General features: G+C 43.9%; 1 protein-coding gene across 4 annotated transcripts in view; it reads left to right on the forward strand.

The window, feature by feature from the left end:
• JMJD1C (jumonji domain containing 1C) overlaps positions 1–15,238 on the forward strand; it is a 161,857-nt gene that overhangs the window by 131,453 nt on the left and 15,166 nt on the right. For all 4 annotated transcript variants that reach the window (XM_082052366.1, XM_082052367.1, XM_082052369.1 and 1 more), the window contains 6 exons: positions 3,003–3,175; positions 3,505–5,705; positions 8,626–8,827; positions 10,569–10,783; positions 11,756–11,908; positions 14,747–14,836. In XM_082052366.1, coding sequence (XP_081908492.1) covers positions 3,003–3,175; positions 3,505–5,705; positions 8,626–8,827; positions 10,569–10,783; positions 11,756–11,908; positions 14,747–14,836 — 3,034 coding nt within the window. The remainder of the gene's footprint in view (positions 1–3,002; positions 3,176–3,504; positions 5,706–8,625; positions 8,828–10,568; positions 10,784–11,755; positions 11,909–14,746; positions 14,837–15,238) is intronic.

The following is a 15,238-nucleotide window of genomic DNA, read 5'->3' on the forward strand; positions in this document are numbered from 1 at the left end:
CACACTGAGTGTGCGGTGATGGTGGGTTGAGTAGGCTGAGAACTAGGAATGGAAATCCAGTTGTAAGCTCTGTCTCAAAGTGGACATGAGTTGGGAGTTCTTCCAGGCCTTGGTTCCCTAAGTATTTTAAGGAAAGGCCGAATGTTTGTTTTTAGTTTATGACCAAGTGAGGTCAGCCAGCTGCTTTGGGACCTCAAGTCCACAGGGTAAATATTTGCTAAATCAGACTGTGAAGACCCATTGTGTAAGTTAAATACTAAGAGAGGTAGGACAATGGTCTTCATAGCAAAACTTTGTGCTCACTGAATAATGTAGAAAGGCTGAGACAGAAGGAGTACTAAATCCAGTGCGAAGTTCTGAAGAGAAGTATTCTAGCATTTATAAATCTTTCTTGCACTGCACACCCATTTCTCTTGTCTTTACACCTATCTGTGTGCCCTCTCTTGGCATATCTTTTTCTCCCCTTCTGTTCCTGTTGACACACATCCCTGCCTTCCCATCTGCTTTCTACTCCTCTGAATTCAAGTCAGGATGATTCCTGTGTCCATGTGCTGCGTGTAACCACTGAAGTCTCAGCAGAAATGGTCTGTGTTTTCAGCCCAGTGCCGGTGCGGCGGTGTTTGGCAGGCAGACGTGGCAATTACAGGAAAAGTTTTCTCAGCTCCTGCAGGCTCGGGATATGGCGTGATCATTGCAGGCACCTTAGAGGAACACTGTAAGATGGAGCATGTGTAGTGCAGACAGAAACTGTGGAGAGCTTTACTGCCAGCTTCAGTCAAACCTCCACTGAGCATGTGCATACTGATTTTTAGAGGCTTACAACTTGGCCTAATTTGGGCAGATTTTCACAGGGACTACAAAAGGCATGTCGCTGACAGTGGTCCTTCTGCCAAATCGTAAGCCTTTGCGTCAAAGCTTGGAGTTCCTGAATGGTTATAAAGATTTTTTTCTTTCTCATCATGAGGAAGGCTATTCTTCCCCAGCCTCGTTCTTGAGAAAAGCCAAACCATTGTGGTTGAGTCTTTCCCGAACAGTCAGCTTGAGTTGGCCTTGTAATATGGAGTCAGTTTGATCTAAACTGTGATAAAGCCAAACACAGCAAAGAAGAAAAGCATAAGAGAAAACTATAGGTGGATTTATCTTTTCATGTTGCTGCCTGCTCCACCCCATGCTGAAGTCCATTTTGAAGAACTTAGGATAGACTCTGTTTTCACTTTGGCTGCCTGAAGTATGCAGCTCTGCATACCGAGGCACGTAGCTTTTTAATTATGTTGATATGTGGCAATTGTCTTGTGGTGACTTGTCTTCTGGCTCTCGCGCTGGAGGCCTTTTTAAAATACGTCTTAGCAACCCAGAACGGGCGTTTCCAGCATTGGTTTGCATGGATGCCACAGTCGCAGGAGGGTATCTGTGTTTCAGCTGTCACGGCAGCAGCAGCCGCCCTCGGCTCGGGGCTGAGCCGTGTCTGTGTGCCGAAGGAAATGTGCCCCGAGCCCACCTCTCCATACCCTCCGCGGGTGGCCCTGGCAGCTCCTGTCTTTGTACTGGGCCGTGGATGGTTGCAGGTGGAGTCACAAAGCTGCTTGGGCAACGCTTGGTGCTCAAGCAGATGTTCCTCAGCTCCTCTAGGGAGAAGGTGACGGGCCTTTTTTGCATAATACTTTAATACAGCTTACGAGTTATTCGTGGGAACTCACCGCAGCGTGGGAACTCCTGGCCCAGGAAACGTATGCACTAAAACTGTTAGCAAAAACCTATGTGGTTGCTTTAAATATTCAAAAACGTAGAAATCAGAACTTCAAAGTTGTTGCACCTGCATATCTATTCTGCGCTGCGTGCGTGTGGCATGAGAGCTCTATGGCTGCCCTGCTGCAGCCGCAGCTCTCAACCGGGGATCGCCCAGCCTGGGGAGGAGAGGAGCAGAGCAGGGGAAGGACTTCTGGGCAGTGCCAGGAGTCAGGGCTGGAGGGGCTCTGGGGTGCTCATGGAAGTTCTGCTCGCTCTTGTCCCAGTCCCTTCTGGGCTTGTCCCCAGCTCCTGAGCAGCACTGGAGCAGTGCCCTGCCTTGCCGCTGCTCCGCGTGTGTTTCTCCTAAGCAGGTCTCAGAGGGGAGAGGGGAAGGGGAGAGATGGAGGGTGGCTCTTGCTCTTTTCTGCAGAGTTGCTACACAAGTTTCAGAGAAGACATGAAGACAGAAATTTACTCAAGCAGTCAATTAAAAATAGTTTTATAAATTAAGATTATCAGTGTGTACAGTGAGGAGGTCGGTATTGGCCATGTTTTGAGGGATGGGTACGCAGCACAAAACTGTACATGCTCTGCTTTTGCCATGCTGCAAAGCATGGCAGGTGTGTATGCTTATGGTTTTAATAGTGTGCTGCTGATGAAATTATGCCAAATAAAAATGCCTGCAAAATAAAGCAGCTTAGTTAGGATTATCATACTTAATCATCTGGAGGGACGGGGAGGAGAGGATCCATCCAGGAAAGAGATACTTGTGTCTGTTGTGATAGAAGAGACTTCTGTCTATATTGAGATTTGTTATAAAGCTGGAGATGAAATTGTTTTCCAGAAATACTGAACTGTGTTTGTCCTTTGAAAGAAATGTTTCTTGCAAATCATTGAAGAGCTGATGGTCTATTTACTAAGTAACTGAAGTTAAGTGCTGTCTGACGATCATTGGTTTGCTAATTTTGATAAGCTTGAGATGCCATTCTAGAATTAACTAGTCACACTGAATACTTGAAAATTACATGGTTCTAAGAATACTTCTGAAACATGTAAACTATTTTATATGCCTCAAGTCCGGGGGAGGTACAATCAGATGTTTCACTTGACCAAAAAGTGACTTAAAACGTTACATTTTATTTACTGTGTATGATTTGGTGGTGAAATACATTACTTCACTCTGATCATTGGTACTACTTGATACAGTAACTCTTGTGGTCGTGTGATTGTTCTGAAATCTGATTTCATTGTTGTGTTTTGGTTGGTGTTAACAGAATACTCCCAGCCCCTGGTTACACCAGCCCACCCCGGTGACCTCAGCTGACAGCCTCGGTTTACTGAGCCACATTCCTGTGCGACCGTCCAGCGCAGATCCCCTTCGGCCTCTCAAACTGACAGCGCATTCCAGCCCGCCGTTGTCCAAAAGTATGGTAGAGCATCACAAAGAGTAAGTTTGCTGTTCAGTGCTGTGTGAGAGGGTACCTTTCAGCAGCTGATGTTGTTTTCTGGCTTATTTTTAGTTTATTTATAAACACGGGTGCCTGTGGTAGAAGAAAGTTTGTCAGTGTGTTGCAAAACAGACTCTACCCTGTTGACTTGGAATGGTACTTGAGTGCCTGAGTCATCCGAAGACTTTTGAAAATTGTACCTAATATAAAGAAAAGTTTATTTTGTGTTAATAAATAACTTTGTTCAGAGCATGGGAAGAAAGGTCTTCCCTTTAGCACATGCGCTTCATTCAGACTGATCTGTGTCTGCTTAACCTTTTTCAAACAGAGAGCTGGAGAGGAAAGCGTTTATTGAACCTTTACGTTCTGTTACAACTGCACCGGTAAAGACGGAGCTAGAGCAGAGCAGAACACAGGCAGCAAAGGAGAGCCATATGCACAGACATTTTGCAGATCCAATGTTGAACCAGCTGCCAAGGCCGCCACAGGAGTCTGGGGAGCGACTGAGCAAATACAAAGAAGAGCACAGACGGATACTCCAAGAAAGTATTGAAGTTGCTCCTTTTACAGCTAAAATGAAGGCACTGGAGGGAGAGAGAGAGAACTACACCAGGGTAACGTCCTTATCTTCAAGTCCCAAAAGCCATTCAGTAAAATACGACAAAGACACTGAACGCTCTGTGTCAGAACTGTATAAAATGAAGCATTCAGTTCCACAGAGTTTGCCGCAGAGTAACTATTTCACCACCTTGTCTAACAGTGTAGTAAATGAACCACCAAGATCGTACCCGTCAAAGGAAGCTTCAAGCGCATATGTTGATAAGCAAGCTAATTGTCCTTCAGCAGCTAGTCCCCAGTCTCTCCCCTCTTATATTTCTTCTCTTTCAAAACCTCCACCTTTAATTAAGCACCAACCAGAGAGTGAAGGCTCTGCAGGCAAGATCCCTGAGCAGCTTTCGCAATCAGTGCAGTCTGTCAATTCTTTTAGAAGTGACAGCAGGAGTCCTACTCAGTTGTCAATCTCATCTTCAAATACACTCCGGAGCATGCCTGCCTTGCACAGAGCCCCCGTGTTTCACCCCCCTGTGCACCAGAACCTGGAGAAGAAGGAAAGCAGCTATAGCAGCCTCTCACCTCCGACTCTGACCCCCGTTCAACCTGTTAATGCTGGGGGTGGCAAAATACAGGAGTTGCAGAAGCCACCAACTTTAGTACCTGAGCCTAAGGAAGCTCAGACTGTTTACAAGGGCGCTTCCGAACAGAATTTGTCAGAAATATGGAAGTCAAATAATGCCGCAAACAATGAAAAAGTGGATTGGCACATTGAAAGAATGAGTGGAAAGTCACAGTCCGCTACAGCATCTGTTATTGTGCGTCCTCCTTCTAGCACGAAACACGATAGCGTACCAGCAATGCAGTCTGCTTCCAAAGATCGAGTTAGTGAGAGGTCTTCAGCTGTGACAAATCAAGCAGATTGCCTGAAAACAGCGGAAGCCAGGGAGACTGGAAGAATCATTCTGCCAAATATGAACTCAGACAGTGCTCGCACACAGTATGAAAAGAAATTTCCAGCTGTCTCGCAAGGCAGCATTCCTCGTGCTATCACCCCCACCACAACGATGATCTGCAGCACCAAAACGGGTGTCACCACCTCGGCAGCAACAACTACCAGCGTGTCAAGCTGGGGCAGTTCAGAAGTGACTTACTCCTTATCGAACGCGGTCCTGGCCTGCGCGCCGCTGGAGTGTCCTGCCTCCAGAGCCGCGAGCCAGGCGGTGGCGCAGGCCCAGGAATGCAAGGTCAGCACTGCGGCTCCGGTTACACCCGCCGCTGGCAAGACAGGCAGCGCTGCTCAGCCCGGCTCGGGGTTCTCCACCTCCACCGACTTTGTCCATTTGAAAAAGCACAAGGCAGCCTTGGCCGCAGCTCAGTTTAAAAGTAGTAACACCAGTGAGACCGAGTCCAACTCTGCGAAAAATCAGACATTTTCAACCTCTCTCTCCCTAGACAGTGCTATCGTCTGTAATACGATAAACAAAGCGAACTCTGTAGGCACTGGGCAAACTTCCCAGATGAGTCAGCCAAACTACCACACTAAACTGAAAAAGGCTTGGCTAACGAGACATTCAGAGGAAGATAAAAACACTAATAAAAAAGAGAATTCAGGGAACAGTGTTTCAGAAATTATTAAGCCATGTACTGTCAATTTAATAGCTTCTACATCAAATGATTTGCAGAATAACATAGATAGTAAGATCTTGGCAGATAAGTTTGCGAAGGAAGAGAAGCACCCTAGGAGAAAAGCAAAACGAACTTATGAGTCTGGCTCTGAAAGCGGAGACTCTGATGAAAGTGAGAGCAAGTCAGAGCAAAGGACTAAACGGCAGCCCAAGCCAACTTACAAAAAGAAACAAAATGATTTGCAGAAAAAAAAGGGTGATACAGAGGAAGAAGTAAAACCGAATGGTGTTCTTAGCAGGAGTGCCAAAGAAAAAAGCAAGCTGAAGTTACAGAGCGGCAGCAACAGCAGTGAGTATATTAATCTGATTTGGAAGGGACAGACTAATATGAAGTCTAGCAATGTTAATCCTGGAGGGTTTGTCATGCACGATAGCTGGAAAAAAGACTTAAAAAGCATACTTGTGTAAGTGACTGGGTCCAGATTTATATATCTTGAGGCCATTTGAAATATCCTGGTTTAAGAAATTTGGCATTTTGTGTATGTGTGTTAACAAACTGGTTCTGGGCCTAAAAATGAGCAGTAAACAAACTGGTTTATGCCGTCCATCGGAATTTAACAGACTGGTGCATATTGTGTCGCTTGTATTGAGGCATATATCTATTTTAAAAGATCTAATGCATTTATTTTTAGAGCGCTACTGGAGGGAGAGGTTCGCTATTGTTGAACTTTATTCATCCTTTGATCAGGAAGCCAGAGGCAGTTCCTTGAGAGCCTCATGCCACTCTGTTACAATTTGGTTAATTTAATGAAAGGTTTGAGGGAGAGTCATTTCACACTCCTAACGAGCTTGTGTATTTACATGGTGTTAAATGCCTCTTGTTTAAGGAATAAAGAAATTTAGGGAAATACAAATTTCAATGTAAATGTAATGCTGGAGCAAGTAGCAGATTGTAACGAGATTCGTCTGAAAAAAGAAACTGGTCTGCCAGCATGAGGGATTTTATTTAAGAACTTACCTAATTTTTGTATCCCAGCTTATTCTTCTCCAAGGACTAGTCTTTTGTCTTTGTTCTGGTCAAGTATGAAAAAGTCTGGCATTAAATTACTTTTCGCAATAATTTTTAAGTATGGGTAGTAAGAAAATGAGCACTGCTCCTTCTAATTACATTCTCTGGCTTTTCACTGCATGGTGTGTGAAGTTACTTGTCTGCTCTCTGAGGGTGCTCCATGCTGAAGTTGTACAGGGTGCTGGAAGTGTTGCAGTCTAAGCTATTCTGGCTTGGGTCCAGTGAGAGTAGTATTACCTTCCCCGCCGCTCCCAACTAAAGGGAAGATCAAGGAGAACATATCTATAAAGTCTTTCTCTGTTTTACTTCTGAAGGAGACTGTAAATATATACATGTAACGTGTTAGGTCTTTCTGACCTTTGTATTGTTGCAAAAGATTCTTTGTAGGCTTGTTGTAGAAGGATTGCGTACCTAAGTTCAGGGTGGGCAGTCGCTTCATGTTTGGCTAGTGGTGCCTGGGTGTCACAGTGATATATGATAACACTTTATGGAAATGGGTAGGAGTTGGTATTACGTTCTTTGGTGAGTCGCACAGCCTGTGTCCTGCACGTCAACAGGCTGGGCCTGTGCTGTGGTGGCAGCTTCTTGTGCTTGCCATCCTCTCTAGAAATTTTAATAGGCCTTGGGTCTTTCTGCCCATTTCTCTTACTTGACCCTTTAAATACATGAGTGTTTCTGGTACTCCTGTCAGTTTTACCTTGGGGAAGCTTCATTTTAATTTCTGAGAGAGAGCTGTTCAGAGATTTTCTTACAAAAAAAGACTTTCCACGAAGATAGATACAAAAACATAATTAACTCTGAGGAGCTTTCAGGAAAGCACAGGTTCCCATGGAATGACTGCCCGGGCTCTGGGTAGGCAGCTGAAGATAACTGTGCTTCAGAGCCAGGGGCTCGGTGGCAGGTTTGCCACGTGGGTGGTGTCTGGTTGCTGCCAGGTTTGAAAACCGCTGTGTCCCGATGCCGTTTTGGAAGCCCCTGGGAGGTTGTGTGCAAGCCAGAGCCCTCAGCGCTGCGGGCTGCGCGGCTGCCTCGTGCAGAGCCCGGCCTTCCGCAGTGCTGCGAGCACCGTGGCTCTTCCAGGTTCCTGCCCGCAGAGCTTGAAGTCTGGCAGCTCCCACATCACTCCCAGATCTCTGGTTCCAAGGCAGAAAACATTGTTTTGGACTAGCAAACCTGTACTTCGGCCTTTGCTACTCCCAAGTTTTAATCCAGATACCATCGTGCTCCTCGGGTGAGTTGGGAGGGTGTTTGTAGGCCGTGAACTGAGGCACAGGCAGTCTGTAACTTGCAAAGTTTGCACAAGTCATCTCTGGCAAAGTACAGATCCGAACGCAGGTACCAAGTCCAGAGTTAGCACCCTGACCTCTGTCATTCGACATCAGGTCCCCGTTTACAGGATGTGAACTTTCAAGAGTGGTGGTAGTTGAAAAGACGGATATGCCTATCCATCTGTAGATAAAACTGGTGCCACTTTTAAAAGTAATTAAAGTGAAAACCTAGTTAAATAACAACAGGGTTCAGTTTCAAAATGTGGAAATTGCACAGATTACTCAATAGACTTGCTCCTCGTGTTACTCAGTGTCGGATCTGCTGACTTCCATATCAAAAATAGAACTGTAGTGGTCAGCCTCCCAAAGCCAACAAGATTGACAGAGGGTAGAGGATTCTGTTCTTCCTTATGTCAGATATTTTGCATTAAGTTCAGTTGAGTTACATGTGAACAGAGCTGCTCTTCTGTAATCATCTCTAACCCCAGCAAAAATAAATTTTGAAGAAGCAGGATTTTTTTTAAGCTCTGCTTTCATTGAATTGTTACCTTTTTGCATATATCTTCATCTGAAACGGAAATAGAATGTTTCTTTCTTGGGGTATTGTATTTCTTTGCTGGTTTTGTAAGAAGGAGAGTCTGGAGCTGTTTTTTAGGGAATAGTTGGTGAGTGATAAACCTAATAGAAAACACAGTGTCCTGGGTATTCCTGGTAGCTCAGCAAGCAGTGAACTGTGCTCCAGCTTGTAAAAGGCTCGTTGGTCCCTGTGCCTTTCAAACTTTGGTGCCGATAGGTGGACAGATGGAAGTAATAGTGAAATATGTTATGCAGGTGCACTTCAACAAGTGTGCTTATTGAACACGGACTGATCTGACTGGGTTCTGCAAACAAGGGCTGCCAGTACCTCACCTGAACCTCTCCTTCCCTTGCAGCTGGCATACCACGCTCAGTGTTGAAAGACTGGCGCAAAGTAAAGAAGCTGAAGCAAACGGGAGAGTCCTTTTTGCAGGATGATTCTTGCTCTGAAATAGGACCAAATTTGCAAAAATGCAGAGAATGTAGGTTAATAAGAAGTAAGAAAGGAGAAGAACCAACTCACTCACCAGTATTTTGTAGATTTTACTACTTTCGGCGGTAAGTACAGTGATTTCCTGATAATGTGGTGGTTTAACTTTTAAAAATAACACTGACAAAGGACTTGCATGCTTGAAAACTTGTCTGATTTTTCTGGCTCAGTCAGTCTGCCTGATAAAAGACACTAATTTAACAGTATTTACATTCGTATTTCTTATTTCTTTTGTGGATGGACTTTATTGCTGTTTAAAGCTTTATAGCAAAGACATCAGAACAGCTGCCCAGGGTACCTTAGGCAAGTAGAAAATACAGCACATCACCATTACGCAGGTGTCTGACATTTGAAGTGGGATTTTCAAAAGGCAAGCTTCAGTTGTTCTGGACAAGCTGTACAACCGCAGAGTTGCGTTAATTCCTGGTTGTTCTTATGCCAGTGGATGGTGGGAATGCTGCTCAGGGTTTTCTGGCAGTTTCTGAGGACAGAGGAGCCGTGACCTCCTTTTTCACAATTAATGGCTAATCAAAGAAAACTCACAAGTCGAGAAGAAAATTTCCCAGGATGCAGAGTAGCGTCCATGGCGCAGGCAGAACAGTGACCAAGGGAGAACAGAACAGCTTTAATTTGCACGTGGGCTGTGTTGTCAGTGTATATCCAGCTTGTTTTGGACAGGAAGTTGTTGCCTAGATAGGGTTTAATTTTTTATAATGAAGGTTTAGTTACAAGCCTTGGTAGTCCTACAGCAATCATTTCAAGGTTGGACTCGGAATACCTTCTGCATGAGCATATTTGCTTCTTAATGTGGTCTTGTTGACGTTTGGGGGTTTTTTTATCCTGTGTAAAAGAGAACATCAGTGACAAAATTCTGCCAACATTTAAAAACACAGTTATGGAATTTTAAAATGTGACTGTTTTGAATATATTGTGGTAAATTTCACAGCAGATAAATTATTTTCATTGTGTTTAGATAGTAAGGCTCGAACTGTAAATGAAATTTGCACTAATGTTGGAAGTCACTGTTGTAACGGAAAATTCATCATTTCTTCTTGTTCATTAAATATGCATCTGAGTGTTGGTTTTGGTCTTAGTTCTGAGTTCAGGACTGTTTTACTGGCGTTGCTGTGAAATTCCTTAACTTTTATAACAATCGCATATGTATAATGAATTATCCTGTATATGCAAGATGGAAAAGTTAATTGTTACTGTTTAAAACCAGGCTAAATGTAGGCATGGTTAGTGGAATGATACCAGGTAGGATAACAGGAAAGCCTTCAGTTATTTTAAAGATCAGAAATTTGCGGCTACAGAACTGTTGTATTAGTGATTTGTTCTGCCTATAAAGACTTAAATACAGTGTTGTAAGTCTTGTTCTCTGAGCAATGAGAGCAGTGGGATAGATCTATAAAATGAGTGAGACTGAGCGATTGCTGTCACAGGCGCTCAGAAAATCAGGGCTGAGGAGTAGGTAGAACCATACAACCAAACTTTGGCAGGGTGGTGGGGGCAAAGAGAGAGTTTTCCTTTTTGCAATTTTAAAGCAGTAATAAATGTTACAGAGAGAGAATGATGAGTGAACTGAATGCAAAAAGTACCTAAAAAGTATGGTTTAGTTTTCATACTGCTTTACTGTTTGTTTTAAAACTAGTTTTGGCAGTAGGATTTATTTTTAAAGAATACGGCAGGATGCTAAAGAAATTAAGGAAAACTTGTGAGACGTAAGCAATAAGGTTAATTAGCAAGTTAAACTCTTAAGTCTCAGACTATAATGATCTATGCAGTTAAACTATCTATTTTCATTTTTAGGTTATCTTTTAGTAAGAATGGAGTGGTTCGAATAGATGGTTTCTCCTCTCCTGATCAATATGATGATGAAGCACTGAGTTTATGGACGCACGAAAACTATGAGGACGATGAACTGGACCTAGAAACTTCTAAATACATTCTAGATATCATAGGTGATAAATTTTGCCAGTTAGTAACATCTGAGAAAACAGCTATGTCCTGGGTGAAAAAAGACGGTAAGGAAATCTCAGATACTTTCCAGTGTTCTGCAGTTTTACTCGAGCGTTTGCGTTCATCATGACCCGCTGCTTCCTTTCCAGTAGTTCTCTTAATTGGATGGTCACGTTGGTTTTTCGTGGGCTGTTTTGTAAGCGGGTGTGCTGGGAAGGGGCAGGGATGTTCCCCGTCCCTGCGCTGGGCCGGGGCCAGGCTGCCCCTGGGCCTGGAGCAGCCTCGGTTCCCAGCTGGGCCTCCAGCCCCCGCCGGAGCGGGCAGCTCCACGCCAAGGCCCGCGGCGAGCCAGGTATCGACTCCTGCCAACAGACGTTGTGTTTCTGACGTGTCTGCTTCCCAAAACAAAGGAGAATAACGTGACAGCGTGGGCCCTGCAGAGCGTGTGCTGACGCTGTTGCCTCCTCCCCACCAAAGCCGCAGTTTGTCCTTCTGTCCCGTGGCAGATGGGCACAGGCTGGAAACGGGCTAGTGGCTCTGCTGATGGCAGGCGGGAGGAGGAGGAGGTGCGGCAGAGAGCAGCCGGGTCTCCAGGACACGCACCTCCCTCCCCTCCTGCCCACTTGAGCCCTCCGACTCACCAGTTAGGCTGCCCTTGAGATTAAACATGTCCCGTAAGCAGTCAGATGAAAACCCCGCTCTCTCTGTTGCACGGGTTGAAAGCGTACGTTAAAGAAGTTCTTCATACTTCCAGCCCACTCATGTTGAGCAGGAATGTTCTTTCTGTATTGCTTTAGTCTGTGATTTTTGGATTCTTTAATTTCTTTATGGTGTATTGATACTATAATTGATGGGGATGCCGTGTAACGCAACTAAGGGGGCAGATGGTGATGGTCTCTTTATGAAGGATCCCTTCTTTCCTCCACATCCAGTTGCGTCTGAGGGGAAAATTACGAATGCTTCATCTATAAAGACTATTCATTCTGTGCTTTGCATTTAAATTTCAGTCCTTTTATTCTGCTTATTTTGTATTTCAGCCAAAATTGCATGGAAGAGAGCAGTGAGAGGAGTCCGTGAGATGTGTGATGCATGTGAAGCCACGTTATTTAACATTCACTGGGTCTGCCAAAAATGTGGATTTGTGGTCTGCCTAGATTGTTACAAGGCAAAGGAAAGAAAAAGTTCTAGAGGTCAGTTCTTTATGAACTAGAGTATTGTATAGGCTGTTTATTCTCATTTGTTGTAGAGCTGCTGATCCACTAGTATAACTACCTTTCTGTAAAGTGTGAAATTACTGCTTGTGTGCTTTGATTTCTCTTAGATCTTTTTCGCCTCCTTTTTGTCAGTAGATGTAGAATCAGTCATTCAGAAAGCAACTGCTGTGGAGGCTGTTTTAGGTCTTTGTCTGCTTTCCAGTCTTCTTTGTGTGGATTGTCTTGGATTGCTTGTGCCTTGCCCCTCAAGGTTAAATCTTGTTCCTCAGCTGTGAGACTGGAACTCCTATTACGTTTCCCTGCTTTTTGGTGATTCCTTGCTGTTAAGGCTTGCCTTGATTTGGGTGATTTCTGGAATCCTCCTTCAGAAGTACATGGTTTGTTATATTGACTTAACAGGCTACCTTATTCTTATTGAAAAAAAAAAAAAAGGTGAGATGGAGAAAAATACTTCACGTAGTATTTAAAATGAGCATTAGCAGAGGTTTCACAATCCAGCAGCCCACACAAGTAATCAATTTAATCTTAATTCAGTGCTTCAATGTAAGTTTCTAGTCTGTAGTGAAGTACAACAGGAGTGACTTGCAAACCTGTATTTCCTGAGTGACCCAGCCTGGTTGCAGTTGCAAAGAGGAATGACTTGGAAGATTGATGTGGTCGTTCAGCCCTGGGCTGTGACATGGGTGCTCCAGGGGTGGCCTTCCCCGGTGGCAGGCGCTGTGCCCTGGCACGGTCCTGCGGGCAGACGCTGCGCCAGGAACTGATTCAAGTATAATGCCGTTTGGAAAAGCATTTCCATGTTTGTCATAGCAGCATAATGTCACAGATGTGAAGTGTTAGTAAAATGAAGCTTTACTGTCAGATGGCAAATCTTTAACAAATAGAGAGACTCATCCACTTTGTCCTTGGCTTGCAGCGAGAGGCCTCCTACACTGCGGTTATGGGATGTTCCCAGAGACTTCCATCAAAGCCTGAAGTTTCTAGGGAACTAATGTTGGTGTTTTCCAGCACTGAGAGCAGTCTTCAGTGCTTTAATGCTGGAGGCTGCTTCAGCAGCTCTCAACTGGCTTGGGTCTGTGTGTGCATGTGTGTGCATCCATCTGACGTGGCTTGGGCTATAGGCCCAACATTATTTACCCCAGTGGGAACATGCAGTCAGAGACTTTTTATAGTGTGCGTGTTAACCCTCCAGGAAAGTTTTAGTAAAATGTCTTCCTAGCTTAAAAAAGCAGTATACAGAAGTAGGCTGCTTCTCAGTCTTCTAGCAGGGAAGACTTTCTCCTTACTGTTGGTCACAACATTACGTGCAAAAGCAGGAGTACGATAGCTTCCTTCTCTGCGGCATTATTGCTAATGATGCTGTAGGATTCATGTGAACTATCTCACTCCTTTGGCACTCTCTTACAAAGTTCACAACCACCCACCCATCCCATATAATAGCACTTTATATTACACCATTTTTCCTGGAACTGGTGGTTGTTTTTACAGTTGCTAAATGTAACTGAGAATACACTGGTTTCCCCCTGCTTCAGCAGGAATGTCAGAGGTTTAAATATTTGTTATTCAGATACTTATCAATGACTTCTCTCATTACTTTACTACATGAATGAATGAATGTGCAGCCATTGTTACCTTCAGACAGTTCATGGCACCATCAAGTGGAATGACATGGCATTTCAGTGATAAAATGTATTAAGTAGATACTGTTTTGTTTTTAGATTCAGTTTATGTTTGTGACCAGTTACGTATTTCAATGTTTTAGGAGTTACAGAAACTACAAAATAGCTAACAAATCTAATATTTATCTGAAAGGAACATTTGGTATATTGTATATCTATTACAGTGTAAGAAGATAATGCTTTAAATGTGCTAAATGCTTCCTTTGGTGTGCTCCTTAGTTTACTTTGCTGGAGCTGAGCAAGCTAGTAAAAAGATTTGAAGAGTCTCTTGAAACTGTCAGTTCAGTGGATAGGATACAAGACTGGTTTTGAGACAAAAATTACATTCCTATTTCTGTCCCCAAGTCATGTAGCAGCTCGGTGAGCAGTTGCTTGGCCAGACATTTTTTTGCTCTCTTTCTTCCTCTCTCTTGCCTTTACACCGTGTATTTTTTTGGGAGGGACAGTCTTCCTGAAATGTCATGGGAAGCGTCTCTTTCCTACCGGTTAGGCCCTCTCTGCTGCCACAAATGATTTTTCAACCAGTACATACAGACTTGTGGTTCACGGTTGCTTTAATCTGACATAAATCCATGATGCAACTTCCCTCTCCTTTGTGTCACCAGTAACATTGGTGCAGCTGCATGGTTGGCAAAATCAGAGAATTGATTTGCTTAAAAAGTTCATCTTTTTTGTTTGTTTGACCCTCTCTGGTTGAAGACGGGCACTTTCAGTTGGAGTGCGGCTTGTGTCAAATTAAACTACCCATGCAGTTGCAGCCTAGTTGTGTCTTTTCTGCACTAGAACTGCATCTAATGCCTCAATAGCAACTGTAAAGGATTTTGGCTTCTGCTAAACTGGCAACTTGCTAAATGTAATAAAGGGAATATACTTTGAAACATTGAGGTTACTGGCAGGGGTCTGTGTTACAGCTGTGGCTGTTTTAGATTTCAGTATTGTAAAAATCTTCACTCTTTCCCTTATTGTGAAAAGTAGCTGTTGTATGTGAATCTTTGCCACACAGGGTACCAGGGCAGAAGGCTTCACAGTATGTAGAAAACCATTTCTAACTAAAGCAAGTCTGAAGAAATGTTCGTTAGCTCTGTCTGTTCAGCACTGTAAGGAAAGTAAAACAATTGGCAATGTTATTTTGCAGACAAGGAGTTATATGCCTGGATGAAGTGTGTGAAGGGACAGCCTCATGATCACAAACACCTGATGCCAACACAGATTATTCCAGGCTCTGGTAAGACCACCTGAAAACAAGCTGGATGTGTTTGTTCCCACGTCTTCCTGTAAAGAGAGGCCAGAGTTGTTTCTTGAAACTTCTCATTTTCCACTTAAAAACCTGCAAATTGTGTCAAATCATCACAGGAGGGCAGGTGATTCTGGGCACGTACCAGCAAGGAGCACAGATGATGGAGAGAAAGAGGAGTGTGCTGATAGATGTCGGAAGGGATTTTGGGGACAGACAGTGAAGAAATTCAGGGTGTTTGACTGTTTTGTACCGTTTCAGAGCAGAATAAAACAGCCGGAATGTACTTAATAAATCTGACCTTAGCTATTAAAAGAAAATCTTAGACTAGTACTGCTGAGGAGTGTTATGTGGAAACAGAGTTTTGGGGATAGTTTTTCACTGTTTTCTGTC

The sequence above is a fragment of the Streptopelia decaocto genome (genome assembly GCF_964273445.1).
Source record: "Streptopelia decaocto genome assembly, chromosome: 5".
NCBI classification, from domain to species: domain Eukaryota; kingdom Metazoa; phylum Chordata; class Aves; order Columbiformes; family Columbidae; genus Streptopelia; species Streptopelia decaocto.